This window comes from Liolophura sinensis, chromosome 12 (genome assembly GCF_032854445.1).
Source record: "Liolophura sinensis isolate JHLJ2023 chromosome 12, CUHK_Ljap_v2, whole genome shotgun sequence".
Lineage (NCBI taxonomy): Eukaryota > Metazoa > Mollusca > Polyplacophora > Chitonida > Chitonidae > Liolophura > Liolophura sinensis.
Genome location: NC_088306.1, coordinates 3,205,695 through 3,225,263, shown reverse-complemented (window position 1 = coordinate 3,225,263; position 19,569 = coordinate 3,205,695). Strand labels below are relative to the sequence as shown.

At 40.0% G+C, this 19,569-nt stretch overlaps 1 protein-coding gene across 5 annotated transcripts; it reads right to left on the bottom strand.

Annotated features, from left to right (window-relative positions):
• Positions 1–6,269: 6,269 nt before the first annotated feature.
• On the bottom strand, positions 6,270–15,883 carry LOC135479207 (uncharacterized). Of its 5 annotated transcripts, XM_064758999.1 has the most exons (10): positions 13,980–14,709; positions 12,909–12,964; positions 11,499–12,119; positions 10,755–10,939; positions 10,178–10,286; positions 9,755–9,824; positions 9,048–9,224; positions 8,192–8,313; positions 7,369–7,501; positions 6,270–6,719 (listed from the first exon to the last, which is right to left on the bottom strand). In XM_064758999.1, exons 3-10 carry the CDS (start codon positions 12,105–12,107, stop codon positions 6,616–6,618), a joined length of 1,509 nt encoding a protein of 502 aa, XP_064615069.1. In that variant the 5' UTR covers positions 12,108–12,119; positions 12,909–12,964; positions 13,980–14,709; the 3' UTR covers positions 6,270–6,615. The 5 variants fall into 5 exon arrangements, with proteins under 5 accessions (XP_064615069.1, XP_064615068.1, XP_064615070.1 ...); XM_064758998.1 differs by lacking the exons at positions 12,909–12,964; positions 13,980–14,709 and adding an exon at positions 15,781–15,883; XM_064759000.1 differs by lacking the exons at positions 12,909–12,964; positions 13,980–14,709 and adding an exon at positions 15,773–15,844.
• Between the last annotated feature and the right edge of the window lie 3,686 nt (positions 15,884–19,569).

Here is a 19,569-nt window from a genome sequence, read left to right as displayed (position 1 = left end):
ACATACAAGTAGGCTATACCTCGATATCATTTGTCGGCCATTTTTAATGTGAAATGTCATCATGAATCAGAGCAGGAAAGAAACCAGAGATGTTTCAGATGTGTACTATTTGATGTGTGTTCTCAAAACACAAATATGTTAAGTGGATTTTTAAAGAGTAGCAAAGACAAGAGACTGATTGGCGTTTTCCACAGCTGGTAAAGGGAAAGTTATTCAGTTGTTGTAAATAATGGACTCATCGATCTAAACACACCAGTGTGTACAACCTCAGAAAGCCTTAACTTTACAATCCAGATTGTAAGGTATCATAACTCTACATGGGCTGTGTTATCAGCATTCATCCATAAAATGGTTTCAGATGTTGGCACTTTAGATATGGAGATGCACACGTATAACGGAATCATTGACATCACTTTCTGCCTTGTCACCCTGACCCCAGTGACCTCGGCGTTTTTCTAGTGGTGGCAGTGATGTAAAGCTGAGAGAACGGGGCATACCGTGTAGGGAGTGTGGTTTTGACCGTTGTCGTTACGACAATGTTACTTCATTTCCTGACTGACTGCTGGGGCCTTAGATAAACTATATTTTAAACTACTTTGGTACCCCTTCACCCAATAATAGCCCGATGATTTTTTGTCAGTACTTTTTATACGCTAAAATATTTTCTAAGCAGCGAACGAAAATCCACGTGTTTCATTAATCCTTTGACTTTCGACGTACCTCAGCGCGTGGACGTCATGCAATTCAATAGTAAACGAACACCTATATTTCATACACCGTCCTTGAATGAAACATCTTTGACAGTAGTCTAGAATGCATGCATGCTGGTCAGAGGCGGTCAGAGGCGAGCATATATGGATTTAGTGAATGTGACCAGCACAATACACTCAGCTATTCGTACGGATTTGGTGCTAGTCGTCGGAGCACATACAACTTCAGGACTGAACTGTGCACTACACTCAACACGTGTCCATTGTAGCGCAGTTGTATTGCGTCGGGGTTTTTTTCCCCCTTTTTTTTGTGCATAAATCAGTGCTTACGACCCTACACAACGGTCAGTAGAGTCATGTTATACACTTCGAAAATTTAACAAATTCTATTATACTTTTTGCAAAGAAATTCGTACGTTATATTAAATTTAGAAATACTAGATTTTCTCCAGTTACTGGAGAATCAATGTATAATGGAAAAAAAAATCGTTAGCAGCTATGAACGACAGTGTTCACATATTTACTAAAAATGATCAACCATAACCAAATTGGTTATATCAGTATGGAGAAACTCATTGTAACAACTCACTTTACCCACATGTCAATGTTTTGTTGATAATGCACATAAATGTGTAGGCATTTATGTACGTATACATGTTTATTTTATGACCTTGTAAATATGTATGTCTAAAGGTATATGATAAATAAATCTTACGTGTTTATAGGCTATGTTTGTACGTTTGCAACTCCTTTAAAAAAGTGTTACACTTCTTGGGATTGTTACCATTTATCCCGCATGACGTAGGCCTCCGTGATAGAATTGAAATTCGTACCACTCTGTCACGGATATTATTTTCCGTATCTGAAAACTCCTTGTCGTCTTTTTGCTAGAAAACTGCAAAACTGCTAATTTACATTGTTCATCACCAGATCACTTCGACTCCACCGTGAGATATGAACAGTTACGCACATTTGACCTACTTAGCCGCTATAGTTGAGACATATGTATATGAAAACATTAAACCACCTTATCCAGAGCTGCTGATCCATTTGTTTTGAAATTTGACATGTACGGGCAGAAGTAATGGTTATGCCAGTTTTATGGGAATATTCTTGTCTGGACTTTATTCTGTATAAAAACCAACGTAACATCGATGTCTTAAACACCATACTATAGGCTAAGTCTGTTTTTTTGTGTTTAGCTCTCCCCCCCCCCCCCCCACCACACCGTCCGGAAATCGCGGTTTATGCCTGTATTGGGATTCCGCCTTTTTCATGTATGGGATTCCGCCTTTTAACTTATTGGGATTTCGCCTTTCGACTTATTGGGATTCCGCCTTTTAACTTATTGGGATTCCGACTTTTAACTTATTGGAATTCCGACTTTTAACTTATTGGGATTTCGCCTTTTAACTTATTGGGATTCCGACTGTTAACTTATTGGGATTCCGACTTTTAACTTATTGGGATTCCGACTTTTTCGTGTATTGGGGTTTCAATTTTTTCACGTATGGACATTCCGCCTTTTTTCACACATGGGGATTCCACCTTTTTCACATATGGGGATTCCGCCTTTTTACATATGAGGATTCCGCCTTTTTCACTTATTGGGACTCCGTCCTTTTCACTTATTGGGATTCTGCCTTTTTATTTATAGAGATTCACTTTTTTTCACTTATTGGGACTCCGTCCTTTTCGCTTTTCTGGTCTCCAATGGGTAAAAACCACTGAGTACGCTTCAAACAAGTGGTCTGCGCAGACGGCCACACGAGCCTCGTCGACCGCTTATTGTCACCAAGGCCCCACAGGGTGTGACGGAGGGTTATTCTACAAATCCCTTCTCCATGGCCGGGTTTGAACCTGCAACTAGCGTCAGTAAGACCCTTAAAACAATGACCGCAGGATAATCACGAAAAAAAAAAAAAAGGAAAAAAACCGCTAGAACCATGGATTGATCGCTGTAACACGCCGCTTGTTCCAGCCACTGGCTCATTTATTTACTTGATTGACGTTTTATGCTATAGGCCTACTCCAGAATAATTAACTTATTCTGCCAGCATTATGGTTGGAGGAAACCGTGCAGAAACCCACGACCATCCGCAAGATACTGGTAGACCAGCATGAGCTGGACTTGAACTCCCAGCGACTGTATTAGTCAGAGCCTCCTGAGTCATTCTGCTGCACCAGCAAGTTAATCAAAGGGTCACTGAGCTCTCCACCCCATACCCCAGCAATTAAAATACACGCATCCCAATGCCGGGTGTGCGACTGTTTTCCAAACACTAGTACTTCGTATGCAACCAATTAGATGTTGTGTAAAAAGCAACATCTTTATTCTGTTACAAAACAGTTTTTTTCAGCCATTGCTTGTTTTATCATCTTAGCACGTGACATATTACACTTCCAGGTTCACTAAGGCCCATAGTTTTGAACACATGATTAATGGGAAAGACAGTACCTGCCTAATGTTTATGTCCACTGAAAGACTACCATTCAAAGTATCTTACACCTGCACTAAACATTTGTTTTAGATTTGTTTCAACCCAGTAAAGTTTACTGAAATTTCTTGACACAGCTTCAGCGCGTCTCCATTATCGACAGCATGGTGACGTCACGTTTACGCTAGCTCTCTAACGTCGAAGCTATTGCCCGTACTTTAGTTAGGATAATAGCCTTTTATGACAGATAGAAGTTGTGGATTTGGGCAATGAAGGTCCAAGTAATAAATAGCTTTCCCGGAAATTGGACATACTGTAAGGATATTTCCTCCACTGCTTGAACTGTTGATACAGGAAGCCCCCTATATCATTTACACTTTAAGTAGCCTTCAAATGCACGGTCGGGGTATTCCGGGTTCAGCTCGTAGCTTCCAAAGGGAGGGTCATTTTGATACTTATTAAATATTTACAAAATTGCAATAGGATTGCTATATAACTAGATTCATGCTAAATTCTGAAACCATTGGGAATAAATCTAAGTACCTCTGAGGCTGACCTAGACTTTCGACTGTCGCTGAATTGTATGCTTCAGTTTTGTGGTGGTGGCTTTTAAGATGAGAGCAATGTTGACCTAGTTATCGCGGAGTGAGTGATTGAGTGCTTGGTGTTTAACGTCGTACTTAACAAACTTTCAGTCATATGACGACGAAGGAATCATTATAGTGCATCTAATGTGCGTCCTTTGTTGCAGGACCTCTTTTAAGGTCTTAGGTGTGAGTCGACCGAGGACTGACCCTGGATTTACCGCTCCCGAAGCGCACGCTTTCCGCAAGTGTGCTAATGGGGGGCGGTCGAGTTAGTTGTCCGGGCCTCGGAGAAAGCACTCGGCTTGAACACGGCGTTTCGAAATAATATTACAGTATTTGATGAAAGAAAACAGAAAAAAAATCTCCTCTTGTATACAAGAAAGACCAAGGAGTAAAATTTAAATTCTTCAATTCTCATTACTTAGAGAAAAAAAAATATTAAAAAATATTACACCAACCTTCGGCGTCCCCATTGAATTTTTCACTGCCTCTGATATTTGCTATTTAGAATCTGGTGACTAAACGGTAAAATGAACGACAAAAATTTGTTTGTATAATTGGAACAGCGCATCTTAGTAGGCATAATGTCTACTAGCGGGATGAATTTGGTTTGTGCCGAGAGGGTATTCTGCTGTCATAATTTTGTAATATCGTCGTTGAATATTACATGGATTGTCAATCAACTAATTTTACGTCTGTGGTTGTCCGTAAATGATACAGACCTCTCCCACAACACTTTATGAAATGGCCCCTCGGCTATACATGACTAAATCGTTGTAAACGATCTCAAAATGATGTCTTATGCAGTATTTCTGTGTAATAATATGTCACTTTATGGAGTGAATGGGTAAAGGCTACGTCATAGCTTAGGCCGCGCAATCCGATAACAAGGTTTTTGACTGGATAAAATTCTCAAGATATCTGCCTCGATTCACCCCAGCCATTTGTGCAGCATTGTCATTTTGTTCTACATGTTATTCGAGAAAATCTCATTAAAATAATAAAGTATGATACTTTTTAGAAAGCTTGAGAATCCTGCTTTCGATTGAAATGTGTTTTAGCAAAGTGCTGTCTTGTCCTTTAACTCATGACTAATTATCTCAACGAAAGGGAAACGACAAAAGTGTTTGCAGATATTATTTGTAAGTACTTTTCATATGATACCAGCTATTTAAAATCTGCATTTTCTAAAACATCGGCAGTTGAAAAATGCAACAAATTCACAACATTTACAAAAAATCAAACAGAAAGTTAGCTGCTCAAAATCTCTGTAAAAATAGGACGATGCTAATGTACAGGTCAGCCAAGGCAATATGTTAGCATAGAATAAACAATAATTTATAATAAAAACATTGCTTTGGTTTCTATAGTGAGTACCTTCAAAAGCTAAAATAGACGAAGTCTGACATTCATTATTTACATAGACAAAATACGTGTATACAAATAAGAAAATGCTTATGTACAGGTAAGTCAAGGCAATATGTTAGCATAGAATAAACAATAATTTATAATAAAAACATTGCATTGGTTTCTATAGTGAGTACCTTCAAAAGCTAAAATACACGAAGTCTGACATTCATTATTTACATAGACAAAATATGTGTATAAAAATAAGAAAATGCTTATGTACAGGTAAGCCAAGGCAGTATATTAGCACAGAATAAATAGTAATTCATAATAAAAACATTGCTTTGGTTTCTATAGTGAGTACCCTCTAAAGCTGAAAAGAAGATTCGTTATTTAAATGGACAAAGTGACAAATGCTTGACCGAAGGGCAGATAATTGCCGAAGATCATTTACATGAACAGTTCAGGCAATACCCTAAATGAGAAAAATAGACAAGTGGCCGGATTTCATCTGTTATATGTGCATGACCATTTGGTCACTATCAAACTGTGGTCGCATGTGCATGACCATTTGGCCACTATCAAACTGTGGTCGCATGTGCATGACCATTTGGCCACTTTCAAACTGTGGTCGCATGTGCATGACCATTTGGCCACTATCAAACTGTGGTCGCGTGTGCATGACCATTTGGTCACTATCAAACTGTGGTCGCATGTGCATGACCATTTGGCCACTTTCAAACTGTGGTCGCATGTGCATGACCATTTGGCCACTATCAAACTGTGGTCGCATGTGCATGACCATTTGGCCACTATCAAACAGTGGTCGCATGTGCATGACCATTTGGCCACTATCGAACTGTGGTCGGTGCTGTAGTTTTATTCTCCATGTTGGAGTCTTTTATATGTTATACATATGACTACGAAGGCCAATCAACGGAGGAAATGACTGAATCAAGAATAAACACTTCCGTCACTATACAAAAAGTACGTCGCGCTTGTCCTACCAGTTAGGGGGCACACCATCCTTTATCCGGAACACAGTCCGAAGAGGAGAAAATATACCCAAGAAGTTTGAAACATTGTTCCTAAAAGTGTAAAAAAAAGTCGATCCTAGGGAGTGTAAAGCATGTACTCATAACAAGAGTGAACAAAAAAACACCAAAAAAACAAAAAAAAAACAAACAACAAAATAAATCAAAACAAAACTATAAAAAATATCACAACAAATATGTGTAAATGCAGAGTCTTAAAAAGAGACTAATAAGGCACTGCAATGCACGTGTCTTATGGGTACACATAAACAATGTTCATGGCATTCTGAAGTCCAGAGCGAACAAGTCGCATAACGGTGTATTTGCCATGTTCCAATGTCTGTGTCTTGTAAAGGTCACTTCCCTTACATACACAGGGCGCCGGAAAGGGCATCAAACGGTTGTTTCCTTTGCAATGATAGTGATAATACCACTGTAGGTGTAAACTTTGCATTTGCTTATACCGAACTGACATCCAAACGCCAAGACGCGACCAGTGTTAACGGACAGTCTCTTCTTTCAACGCTGTCCACTGACGAATTGTCATGGGGTTCTCGGTTTGTATCAATTCCACTTTTCCATTTTTGCAGGCAACATAATAATCTGTAAGTCAAACAAATAAAATTCATTAAATACGTAAAATACCCAAAATAATATGAGTTAGTGGCACTAAGTGGACAAGAACCACTCCATATGCACTTCAGAACTGGCATGCAGCACTTTGAAAATGTCAACCGGTCCGCTAATAAGATGGCATCGTCGTCAGATGACCAAAATAATGTTTTAGTGATGCAGCACTTTGAATAGGTCGACAGTTCCGGTAATATGTAAACATTGTCCTTAGATCACCGAACTATATTTAAGCAAAAACTAAATCACAGTCGAACAATTAAACACATGAAATTACATTTCTAATATTATCATCTAATTAAAAAAAAGACTGGCCGAAATCTTTTAAGAATTCTTTTCCGAATATTTTTTTTTATAAAACGACACATATACAACTTACACAAAGACACTGATAAGCCGTCGTACTGTTAGATATGATTTATTTTTTTGGCCTTCATGGTGTTTAGCGCTGTTCTGAGGAATGCTTCACATATACGACGAGAGGGAACCGGGAAGTCGGAAGAAAACCACCGGTCTGTGACAAATTCCTCACGAACATTTACATGCGTGTGGCAGACAAAATCCTTTCCATAGAACGACCAGAGAGATATTCTTACAATAATACAAAACCCAAATCATTTACTTTGTCGGTCTGTGTCTGCACATTCCAAGAAAATCTTTCTTGAGGGACCAATTCCTGTTGAATGAACTCGAAAGAAGCGAGAGTTGAATTGTTTTGGAAGGCGACGCTCAGGAGTCCAGCCATTTCCTGCAGGCTGTGAGCAAGAAAATGATCAAAATGTATACAGCAACCGGCATGGTTACAAACAGAAAATCGTGTCTACATCTTAATAACCGACGAAACAACACACATACGTTGATTTAATGGTCTGAAGGAGAATAATGTCGATCACAAATTCGTCCTTACGAATGAACGAATGAATGAATACCTGGGGTTTAACGTCGTACTTAACAATTCATCAGTGATATGACGACGAGGAGTCATTAGATGTGTGTACATATACTGTATCTTCTTGTGGCAGGGTGAGTCCATGTCACCAAAGTGCTGCCGCCACTGAAGTATCGGGCCGGAAATACGACACCTTATACCACACCCAGTCACATTATACTGACAGCGGGTCGACCAGTCATGTTTCCGTGCTCTAACCTCTCAGTGTTGAGCGCCAAGCGAGGTAGCAACACGAAGCATTTTTAAGGTCTTTGCTATGACCGAATTTGCTTTGATCCCGGTTCCCCCGACTTCAAGGGCAACGCTGTAACCAATAGGCCACGGAAGCGGTCAGGAAACTGCTGAGGCATAATCATTAAAATAAAACAACCATGAAAATGAAAAGTGAACGTTCTTTCGGTGGCATAAAAAGCGCGAGCCGTGGTGCAGACGACGAGACCAAAGGACACGAAGTATAAATTAAAATACATAAATAAATAAAAAAAAAAGTTCTTACCTTCAATATTACACAGTTGTTTCCAGCTTCCGCGTATTTGTCTCCACATTTCAAAACATAGAAGAAGGCAACCTTGTTTTCTATCGTGTCCCATGCACTCACGGTAAACCGCTCAAAAGTGCCTGAAAACCGTTTCAAGGTAGCTTTCAAAGTTTTATAGCAATATGTATAAAACTGGAATATATGTCATTTATTTACTTACGTTGTCACTGATTATGTGGAAGACTGTTACATTTTAGTGTCCCGTAATATTGTGTTGTATTAATGTCACTAGGATATTTATGTGCATCGGCACAGGAAAGGTGATTTCTGGCATCATTACAAATGGCTGATTTCTCTTGTACTAATTTCTATTTGTTGATACTGTACATTAGGCTGACTCCTGTGGGCTGACGTATATTAAGCCGATACGTGTCAATTCACATTCTATATTAAAGTGACTTCTATTTGCTGACATTCGATATTAGACTGATTTCTATTGGCTGACAGTCTATATTAGGCTGATTTCTATCGGCTGACAGTCTATATTAGGCTGATTTCTATTGGCTGACAGTCTATACTAAGCCGATTTTTTTTCATATTCTATATAAGGTTGATTTATATCGATTCAAAGTTAACATCGATTGTGTCAAACTGATTTTTTTGGTCTGACATTGTGTACATATTAGGCTGATCTTGCCCGCTAAATTGCAATGCTTTGTATCGAACTACACGGTACATTGAATGACAAGTAGTGTTTCATTGATGTCGTTTCTTCCACATACTCGGTTAGGGAGATATATTTTGTTCCACGTTATGCTTAACGTTAGACTCACTGACATTTCTGTGTTGGAATTAAGGATTTCTATATACTCACGTTCTCCGTGTGGCCGCGCCTCAGTAACTAATCTTTCCCCACTGCAGCAAACAACATCATCTCTGTGGAAGATGTTTACCCGTTTACATTGCACGGTTTGGTCAGGCAAAACAATGTAGCGCCCTCTGGCTTGGGCATATACAATACTTCGTGTCCGAGACACACGGATCAACTCCTCTGCAACAACAACAATCAAAATACAAGGTAACATTAAAAAGATCTATACATGCAGATGGAAGCGATAACGCTAAAATTACAAAGTATTCACATTTCGTTCTTCAAATAATAAACGTACTGAATTGATTAGTGTACTTGGGCAACGATAAATGTGTTTAGTGGTAGGAAGCGCTAGGCGTTTATGGCACTTGCATCCGTTCCGAAGCGCGTTTAAGCTATAACCCTACATGTTGTTTTGGGTGGTAATACGGTAGGAACAGTTAACACATTCAAACTTCCAAAGCTATACACAGGTGAATTCTTATTTAAGTGTGACAACAAGCGGCTGACCATGTTCATTTTCAATAGTCTATAAGAAGGATTGCGTCCCTCCTCTATGGGGTGCACATCTGTGCACGTCTGAAAGTCCGTTAGTAACTTGCCAAAGGTGACTTCGGTTTCTTTCTTGGCCTCAAAATATTGACCACCATCACATAAGTCAAAAACTGAATAAATAAATGAGCATTCTCCGAAACCTAACCGTACTTTACCTGTAACTTCTACTTCAGCTTGGATCTCTAGGTATTCGAACTTGTCATCCTGTACAAGTCGACGAAGTAACTAAAGTAAAAGACAAGGATTCAGTGATGAAGTAAAACATTGTAAATTTTAAAAGCTGATTGGTTCATTAATTAGTGGATACATGAGGGATGTTGTGTTTCGTTAATTTAAAACAACGTCATTGGTTGACAGACGAGTTACTGCCGGACAGATTGAAAGTTACCTGTAAAGAGACAAGAACAGCTGGATATTGTAGTTAAAATGAAATAACGTTTCTTGTTTTTTCAGTTACGTGGACAATATTAGTTGTTCCAATCCATTCCATGGTCCTTATAAATAATCACAAGGATTTCTATTTGTTATTTTTATTGGTATGAGTCACAATTGTGTTTTTAATGACGAAATTCTCCTACCAACGTGACATTGCCGCTGTTCAGCGTACGAGATATCTTCATTTCCACCTGTCGTTGGTTCACCCGCGTGACAGCCTCGTTGTTAATCATCAGGATTTCGTCATTCTCTCTGTGAACACAATTCTTTCCTGATTAACGCATCGTATAACGATAGGTTATCAGACAATCGGATGGAAGACTGACTAAGAAAACGGATGGATAAATAAGTTTGCAATGAAAGGAATTTAAAAGTGGGACGATGAAATTGTGGGCCGTTGAACAGAAAGATGGATGGATAGACAAGCAGATAGTTGAACGGAAGGAATGAAGGATGGACATACATATAGTGTTGGTGGATGAACAGAGGAAGGGGTGAATGGAGGAACGTACAAACGTATGGGCGGATGGTTTATTGGTAACGTTACAGAAGCCTGTGCAGATGGCCTGAAGGAAAGGAGACAACTCCAGCATCTAGACGGTCCAAGTGATGGCTGTCCATATCCGACAACAGCGCTATCTGCTATCTTGTCTAATACCGCCTTCGGACTTGCATAACATTTTCAATCGTTGTTTGCTTTGACTACTATCAAGGACTTACTCAATTCCGAGTTGCCTTGCCGCTGTGTCGTCTGGGTTGATGACATTGTATCTAAGGAAGTGGAACCATCTGTTTTTGTCGGGATGATGATAACTGTGGAGGTCGCACCCGAAGGGTTCATAACCGGTGAAGTTCTGCATATGCAATCTGATGGGGTTACACTTTTCAAGTGATCTGAGGTCATCCTGAAAGACAAAACGCAGTTTACTTAACATAGATGAGTATAGATAAAATGTTCAACTGGCCCAATGTAAATGTCTGAAGTTTGCAAGACAAATGGACATTTAAATGTCGGATCTAAATCTTTGATATTGTAGAACCTTCTCATCAGAGTTATCACCTACGCTGAGTGTAGGTTATATACGATGGCTATACATATCTTTAACAGGTTTGAATATCATATTTTAGATTTCTTAAGAACTTCATTATTTTATGCATATTTCCCATCACTGGTTGGGGATATTCGGAAATGACGTCATCGATGGACATACTGGGAACGCGGACCAGCTTAGCGCCTCCAATTCGGACTCTCCCGGACGAAGTTGTTTTGATAGCCATCTTTGATATCAGTGTGTATATAAGTGAAATATTCTTGAGTATGGCGTAAAACCCCAATCAAATAAATAAATAAATGAATAATGTATATGACGTTTAAAACAGCGGTATACTTTTTTTGCTTTGGTCAGTTGAGCCTGGACCCGAATCGCCATTGCGCTGGGAAAATTCACGCTATAAGATACTTACGTCCTTTCCAAAAAACATGGCCTTCAACTTCTGGACAAGGCCAATGGTAATGCAGTCTATCGGTTCCGCGGAAGGGGAACAATCTAGGGACGGGTCGGAGCGGCACCTGAGGAGGGGGTGACCGTCGAGATCCGGGTTTAAATCAAACCCCGAATCCTGCCGAAACAATCGCCATTCAATGCTCTTTCGGGGACAACAACCTATCTGACGCTCAACGCGGCGCCTGCGAACGTGCACTGAGCCGTCGGTGTCGTCAAAGTCAGTCGTTGTCTCCAGTATAGGTTGGCGCATGAGAGTTGCTGGCTGCTCCGTTTCCGCGTGGTCACGTGGCAGAGAGCTTTGCTCCCTGGACAGGGCGCTGTGATACAGCAGTGCATTTTGGAGTGATTTACTTTTAAATCGTTGAACTACGTAATGGTTGTGCAGGAATGTGCTGGCGCAGGTCTGGAAATCCATTTTCCTTTGACACTGCATTTCTTCAGGACAGCTGCTTATCCTCCTCAACATTCTCTGACGCCTGTGCACTGCGGCCATGTTTAGGCTGAGTCGGTGATCCGGCGCCTCCACTTTGTTCATGTCGTAAGGCGTTGGACGCTGGATCCCTATCATGGCTGCTGAGTTCTGAAAGTTTGAATATTTTAGGTCTTATTAAATTAATGGATTGATCACGGGTCACTCTTTATCTGTCCAATAATAATATAAGTAAATAAATAAATGGGTTAAAAATATGCCATAATACACGAACATGTTCACACCTACGCAATATACCAAATACCAAAAGCATATCTCCTGTACCAAAGCAGTGACAGCTATACATGTGTCCAGCACAATGAGTTTTCATCATCGAATTATCCCGGTCATACGGGCAAAGTTAAACTGGTTTAAATCCGAAAGTGGCCAGTTTGATGTCGCTCGTGTGAAGGAAAAGCGGTGGCAGTTAATCCGGTTTACTTGCCAATGCTAGCGGGGTGGCTTGAAGCCAGTTTCAGGTCTTGAGCCGATTTAACTGTGTTGTGTGAACGGTAATTGGATTAAAATGCTCCAATTACGTCTCAATTACTAAACCGTGCGAAAAAATATTTTTACATACGTATGTGGAATTCTTTTATATATAGGTGCAAATAAAAATACGTTTTCATGGTTACAATGTATTTCTACACATGTACGAAAGATCTTCACCTATGTATGGGATTGATACGGGAAAATTAATCATAGGTCTGATAAAGGCCTGTTCAGTATGCGTAAAAATCTCGTGTGTAAATAGTACCGGCCCCAATAGTACAGTTGGTAGAGCGTCCGCTTCGGTGGAGATCACGCGTAAGACCTTAAAAAAGAGGAAGTTGTAACTTCAGCATTAAGGGGATAGTGCAGCGACTGGTTGATCGGTATTAGTATAGGCCGCTTACTTGCCTTTGGTAAATCGCCTCAGTGAACAGCTCTAGATAAAAGAGCGGTGGAAATCCGTCCTGCAACAAGGAGGCACATTACCTACACACTAATGAATCCTTCGTTGTGATATGATTGAAAAATTGTTAAGTACGCCGTTAAACCCAAACACAAACTCACTCTTGTGAAATGTTCAAAACACAGTGGCATGGTGACTTTCATTTAACTGACATCTCCCTGCAGGTGGTAATAAAATAAGATTGGGTACGAGTCACATCATTTCCTGTTTACGGCAAATTACCAGGCAAGCTCCAAAATCCATTTCTTACCCTGCGGAGAATCCCTCCCTTGCTGATAAAGAAACTGTTCAACTTATTTGCATTTCTGTTGTATTTTTGCAACCACTGCGGTCCTAACTCGGGACAGGTACATGACAAATGGCGGTGGTTTTACCCCGGGCATTCCGTGAATCAAACCAAATGATACATCTGTCAAAGTCTGTTGTCTGAGTGATGTGAGAGTATATTCCGTCATTGCAGCAGATTATTCTTTTAAATGCAACACAGATATTCTATTAATTCAACATAATAATTGTATTAAACTAACAAGATATTATATTAAATATGTCAGAATACTGTGTTATTATAACACAATGCATTCTGGTATCACTCAGACAACAGGCTTTCTGGTAAAATTAACTGATTCACTTTTTCAGAGTAGTTGAAAAGGTCCGGAATACAGAGGAGAGTAGGTGAAAAGGTGCGGAGTACAGAGTTAAACACCAGCCAAATAGTGGCACTAACACAGCAGGCCTACCGAGGATCAGGTGTGACTCGTTTCGACTGTTAGATCCTTGACCAATAGGGTCATGTAACAGAATCCAGATGTAGCTGCTTCGATGCTGTTGTAGATCAACGAGTTTAATTGTTAAATTCCTGTCTAAGGTCCGTGGTTTACTCCAGGTAAACCATTATCTAAGTCACATTATATAAGTGAATATTCTTGAGCATGGCGTTAAACAGGAATCAAATAATTAAAAAAATCAATAAATAAATAAATAGAGAGATAAATGCAGAGATAAAAAAGTGAGAGTACCGAATCTATGGAACCATCCAATTTGTCTTGTACTGTCTCCATCTACTTGATAACGCCGTTGTTAGGCCTAATACCCGGCATTACACGCTATGCACATCTTTCTTCCCCAGCCACTCCCTGTATGTATGCGACTGAGAGGTACTCAGTTGCCCCAGAGAGTATACGCGAATATGAACGCCTACGATTTGACAATACGCCACGTGGTTGTCCCGGTATTTCCCGCTGGCTATATGGCTGTTTGCGCCTCGTGATAACATACCATATCACATGGTTGTAAAAAAGGAAAAAACCCTATCAGTAAGTATGTCATTTTCCCCCTGTTGGGCGCTGTATATAAGGAAGTAAATACATAAAAAAATCCAACCATTGCACCACTTTAGCCCTAACACTGCATAAACTATATTACACTGTCTGTACCATATACACTGAACATAATTCTTCTGACTCAACGAGTAAAGTTCTCTCGCCAGTGAAGCACTGATATGCAATAGGGATGCAGACGGCGGGTCACTACAGACAAGCGTGAAGCTGGCATTGCGTACAGGTCAGATCGTCCCCGATATGACTGAATAATTAAGTACGACGTCAAAGCGCTAAGCACTCACTCACTCACTCGTACAGGCCAGAACGAAAGTTGATGTCCCGTGCTGTGTAGAACTCACAGAACAGTAGAGCTCTTCATGTGATTGTTTATTAAATGTGACGACACTGAGTAATTCTCGACCAGTGACGTCTAATTTATTGCAATTATAAATATCACTGCATTTTTTTTTTGTATTTTTTTTTTTAAAATAACTCTCCAAGGGGCTAGAGCGGGGATGGTGGGAAGCGGGGGGGGGGGGGGGTGTTTACGTTGCTTTTTTTCAGGCACTAATGTGAACAGAGTATGACCTTAACTGAGGTCAATTGACAAGTGGCGGTATTTCACCAGTTACGTGATATCATTTGCCACTTATCATACTGTCGTTGTTACTTTGGCTTTACTTTCTATCCTCTAGCCCTTCTATTTTATACATGGTTAGTAGTGCTACAATTGAAAACGATTCGACTACTTTCGGCATCTTTCTGTTCTACACGTTTACTCACTACACCAGAGCGCCACACCTTCAAATTGTATGTCTATATTTAGAGCAAAATATGAACAGTGCAAATTAAAATATTAATTGCCACATCCTGGATATATCTATAGAAGCGTGCATGTGCATTCCCTTTGTGAACCATTACCAGTAATAAAGGCACAAAACTGCTAGGGATGTCACGTACAACTAAGCGATAGGAGTGCCTAAGTATACACTGTTACGGTCGTTATTGTTACTCTTGTAACAAACATGTTACAAATCCTGTGTTGACCTGGTCTACTCGGTTTCACGAGCATGTATTAAGTAACACTGAGTCTTGACTTCCACTACACTTATCAAAAATCACTAAAAGAGGTTTTCTTACCAACAGTAAGCTTAAATTCGTTTTAGATAGACGCGCATTTTATCAAAGAATTGCTGACTATATGAAAGAGTAACTCTCAGGGCGATTTATGCATTTGTATAATTTATTTTTTGAAATTAAACAATATTGGTTGGATTGGCCAATTTCAGGTCTTCACAAAAAGCATGATCTGATCAACATAAACAGAAAAGTGCCCTCAGAATATGCTTTCATAAAGATCCTGTGAATTTACGAGAAAGTTGAATTACAGTAACAAAGGTTAACAGCAGTATATTCTGAATTGTTCAGCATTACTTTCACTGAGTGAACATCACCCAGTCACGCGTGACATGATCACGTTAAAGTCATACCTTCTTACCTGGATTACTGCGATGGTGTCAATGGTCTGTCACAATGAGACGTTCGTATTGTAGTATCTGTTTCGAGAGAACAAACCGATATGGAGTGTGTGGGCCGCTCGTCTCTCGCTTATATATATAAATATATATATGTATATAAATCTGGGTATTTCAGCCTAGAAAACGATTGTTCCGGGACTGGAGAGACGACCGGAAGACATGACCATATATGGTAAAGTGACAAGCTAACCGAGTCACGTGACATCTCCCCAAACTCAATGCATCGTCCTAGTTTTGTCGGTCGAAGAACAGCCGGAAGTTCATTGGCCTATGACGAGAGACGTTGTGGAGTATATGACAAGTTCAACTAATGACACGTATCTCTGACTTCCCGGTGTGAAAAATAACAACGTATATATGGCTACTATTACTGCTTATGTTCGCACAGTTGAATATACTTTCAAAATTTCGCCAGTATATTTTTATTCTTGTCCACAAAATTACCGTGCTTGTGTGCTGAGGAAAAACTGTTGTGGTGACATATGTTAACCGATTTAATTTTGTATTTTCTTGATTGCTAGTTAACGTCAAACATGTCAAAGGAATTCTTCACTAACAGTACTTCCTGCAGGGAAAATGACATACTTACTTATAAGGTTTTTCCTTTTTTCAAGCGCGGTGGAAAACAACCGACTTTGTGCAAGATAGTGAACAGCTTTCCCACGTGCATGTGACGTACAGATAGGCACATCAAATTGGCGGGAGTCACGCGCTGTTTCAGTAAACGTGAGACTGTGCAGAGTGATTGTCTGAGAGAGTCGGGAATCTGCAAATACCCTGTCCACAGCCGGGTTTTATCCCGGGCCTCGTGCGCCCGGTCATTGGGGGTGGGGGGGTGGGGGGCATGTATTGGCATGATGTACATCTGGTTAATTGAAAGTTTGTTTTGACTTGAGCATCCACGTATGTTTTAAACATACTGGAATTTTAAACATTTAAAGGTGTTTTGTCAAGGTAAATAGTTCTTCATTTACTTGCCCGTGGTGTGTGGTTTTCTCAGGACCATCCGTTTTGGGCACTAAACTAGGAAACCTTTCTCTTTGTGGTAAATCTGCTAGCCTTAGTACATACAAGAATTTTCATACGTTGATAGTATCGAAGGTAATCTGTTAAAACATATTTTTATAAAGAATCATTGAATGTGCAACACAAGTTTAGTGGATTATTAGAGCTGGCGAGCCTATATGAAAGTGTAAGCGTCTCATTCTAAGCACTTCTAACATTAACACGTAATTTAATAAACTCAAACGTTTAGTAGGCTAATTTATGGTACGAACATTTTCAAAAGAAAAACGTATTGAAGAATCTTTCACTTACACAGAAGGGCTATCAGATTTGTAGACGGAGGAACTCGGAGTGTAGACCTGATGACCTAAAACAGCAGCCCAACCAGGAAGAATTTTATCAACTGATTTGTGACGTCATGGCAGATATTTGTATATAAAAATGGCTTTCAAGAGTACATGATTAAACCGTACGTGGCCTGGTTGAAAATTTGCTTTGATATAAGCATGCACGAGTGTTATATGGAATTTTAAAGTGACTTTACTGTACTTCTATCAAGGGAGATAATTCTGCAATTACTTGCCTGTGCATGACCGGTGGTGTAATCCGGCTATTCGTTTTCCCCTAACCCTAAAACTGAGCTCGTTACGAAACCACGTAGATATAAGTAAATGAAATAAATGAACAATTACATGGATTACCTAGAAAAATTTTCTCTTCAACATAAACGTTCCAGTCTAAGAATATACCAGGACCAATCTGTCCAATGCCTTCATACCCTGAAAGCATCGAAGGCATTTTAGAGATTGCTGTTCTTTTTGATGACGACAACGCGTGTGTTTTTATTTTCTGTGCACTTCCAGATCTGTCTGTGTGTTTCTCAGGAAATCTTTGAAGTAAAAGTTCACGGAACTTTGTGTATGTCTCATATACAGTGCGTGTATCTGAGACTAAAAACAGCATAACAGGCACCTTTCCGACGTTGAAAGGAACGACAGTGCAGTAGCGCTTTGACTCTGTACTTAGGTATTGCGCCCAATTTCGCGGCTGCCATCTTGAGAGGACAAACACGGACGTCTCCTTATCGATTCTAGGAATATGTCACCATTTATACTTAGGACTAATGAATATTAACGAGGTACATGCGCATTGCCTCAATATGCGACATTGACAAATGGCATGTTATAGACGCTGTTAGTGCACAAAATATCATCCAATGTGAGTTTATAAAACGAGTGAACCCTAGAAAGTAAAGTACGGAACCGTGGACATAGTTCTATAAATCTGTTTTTTCAATGGCCAAGAAAAGAAAACTTAAAACTGAAAAAAATATATTTCACAATACTTTGCTCGTGTTACAGATCAATTCAGAATTGGCATTATTTAGAATGCAGCATGCCTGTTGGTTCACTAAGTCGGTGCAAAGTACTTTATCCCGAGCTAGGAGACTTATCCCCTAATTAACAAGCCAATCACAATGTTCTTTTAAACATAAGCTGACAAGCCTGCTTAATATCCGTGTAACGATTATCTCCCCTTAACCGAGAGACTCGCCACCAGCTGTGGGTGTGTGCCTCATGCGACGGCGGCCAGCATTATGGTGGGGGAAACCCACGACCATCCGCAGGTTGCTGTCAGACCTTCCCACGTACGGCTGGAGAGGAAGCCAGCATAAGCTGGAATTGAACTCACAGTGGCCGCATTGGTCAGAGGCTCCTGGGTCATTACGCTGCGCTAGCGCGCTAACCGACTGAGCCACGGTGGCTCAGAATATTCTATTCTACCTCCATGTCTCGATCAGCTTCCATAATCTTGTTATTCATATTTATTTATCAGTACTACCCGTGCAACGATGATTTGGCATTGACAGAGAGACTCGCCACCACGCAGTTGTGTATGTGTTCCCCAGATAATCAGAACACAGCGTCCAATCATAGAGATAACCTCCATGGTCTGATCAACTGTCATAATCTTGTTATTCATATTTATTTGTCTGTAATATCCGTGCAACGATGATTTGCCATTGACAGAGAGACTCGCCACCACGCAGTTGTGTATGTGTTCCCCAGATAATCAGAACACAGCGTCCAATCATAGAGATAACCTCCATGGTCTGATCAACTGTCATAATCTTGTTATTCATATTTATTTGTCTGTGATATCCGTGCAACGATGATTTCCCATTGACTGAGAGACTCGCCACCACGCAGTTGTGTATGTGTTCCCCAGATAATCAGAACACAGCGTCCAATCATAGAGATAACCGCCTTGGTCTGACAACCCACAAATATTACATATTCGTTCTGAATATGCTATATGTGATCTATTTCCTTAATTATACATTTACGCCTCTCATATTCTCCCGAGCGTATCTACTTCCTTGGGCCTACTATTTACGGGCCTATCCAGCTGACCTTGTCGTTTTATTTTCGTTAGATTTGAGTCACAATACATTCAAATAAGCTGATCTCTGTAAGTAGAATCGATCTTACAAGGACGTATATTAACAATGGTGCAATATAAAAGCTTCTCTCCGCCCTAAAGCAAGCGCTGATGCCACTGGCTGACTATCAAGGGGATAAGTCTTCGAACTAAGTACTTCCCCTTGACTTAGTGAACCAAAGGGCATGCTGCATTTTAAATAACGGCATTTTTGATTGGAGCACTAACACCCATAAAAGAAATTTCAGTACATAAATTCTCTTTTTATGGCCGTCAGAAAAGACAGAAGAATTTAAATCAGC

Excerpts from the sequence above, each read along its gene's own strand:
- LOC135479207 (XM_064758997.1), bottom strand. The coding sequence starts at position 14,021 with ATGGAGACAGTACAAGACAAATTGGATGGTTCCATAGATTCG. Across the intron at positions 12,120-13,979 it reads TGGATGGTTCCATAGATTCG|AACTCAGCAGCCATGATAGG; the intron begins GTACTCTCACTT and ends TCAAACTTTCAG. Across the intron at positions 9,225-9,754 it reads AGCTGAAGTAGAAGTTACAG|AGGAGTTGATCCGTGTGTCT; the intron begins GTAAAGTACGGT and ends TTGTTGTTGCAG.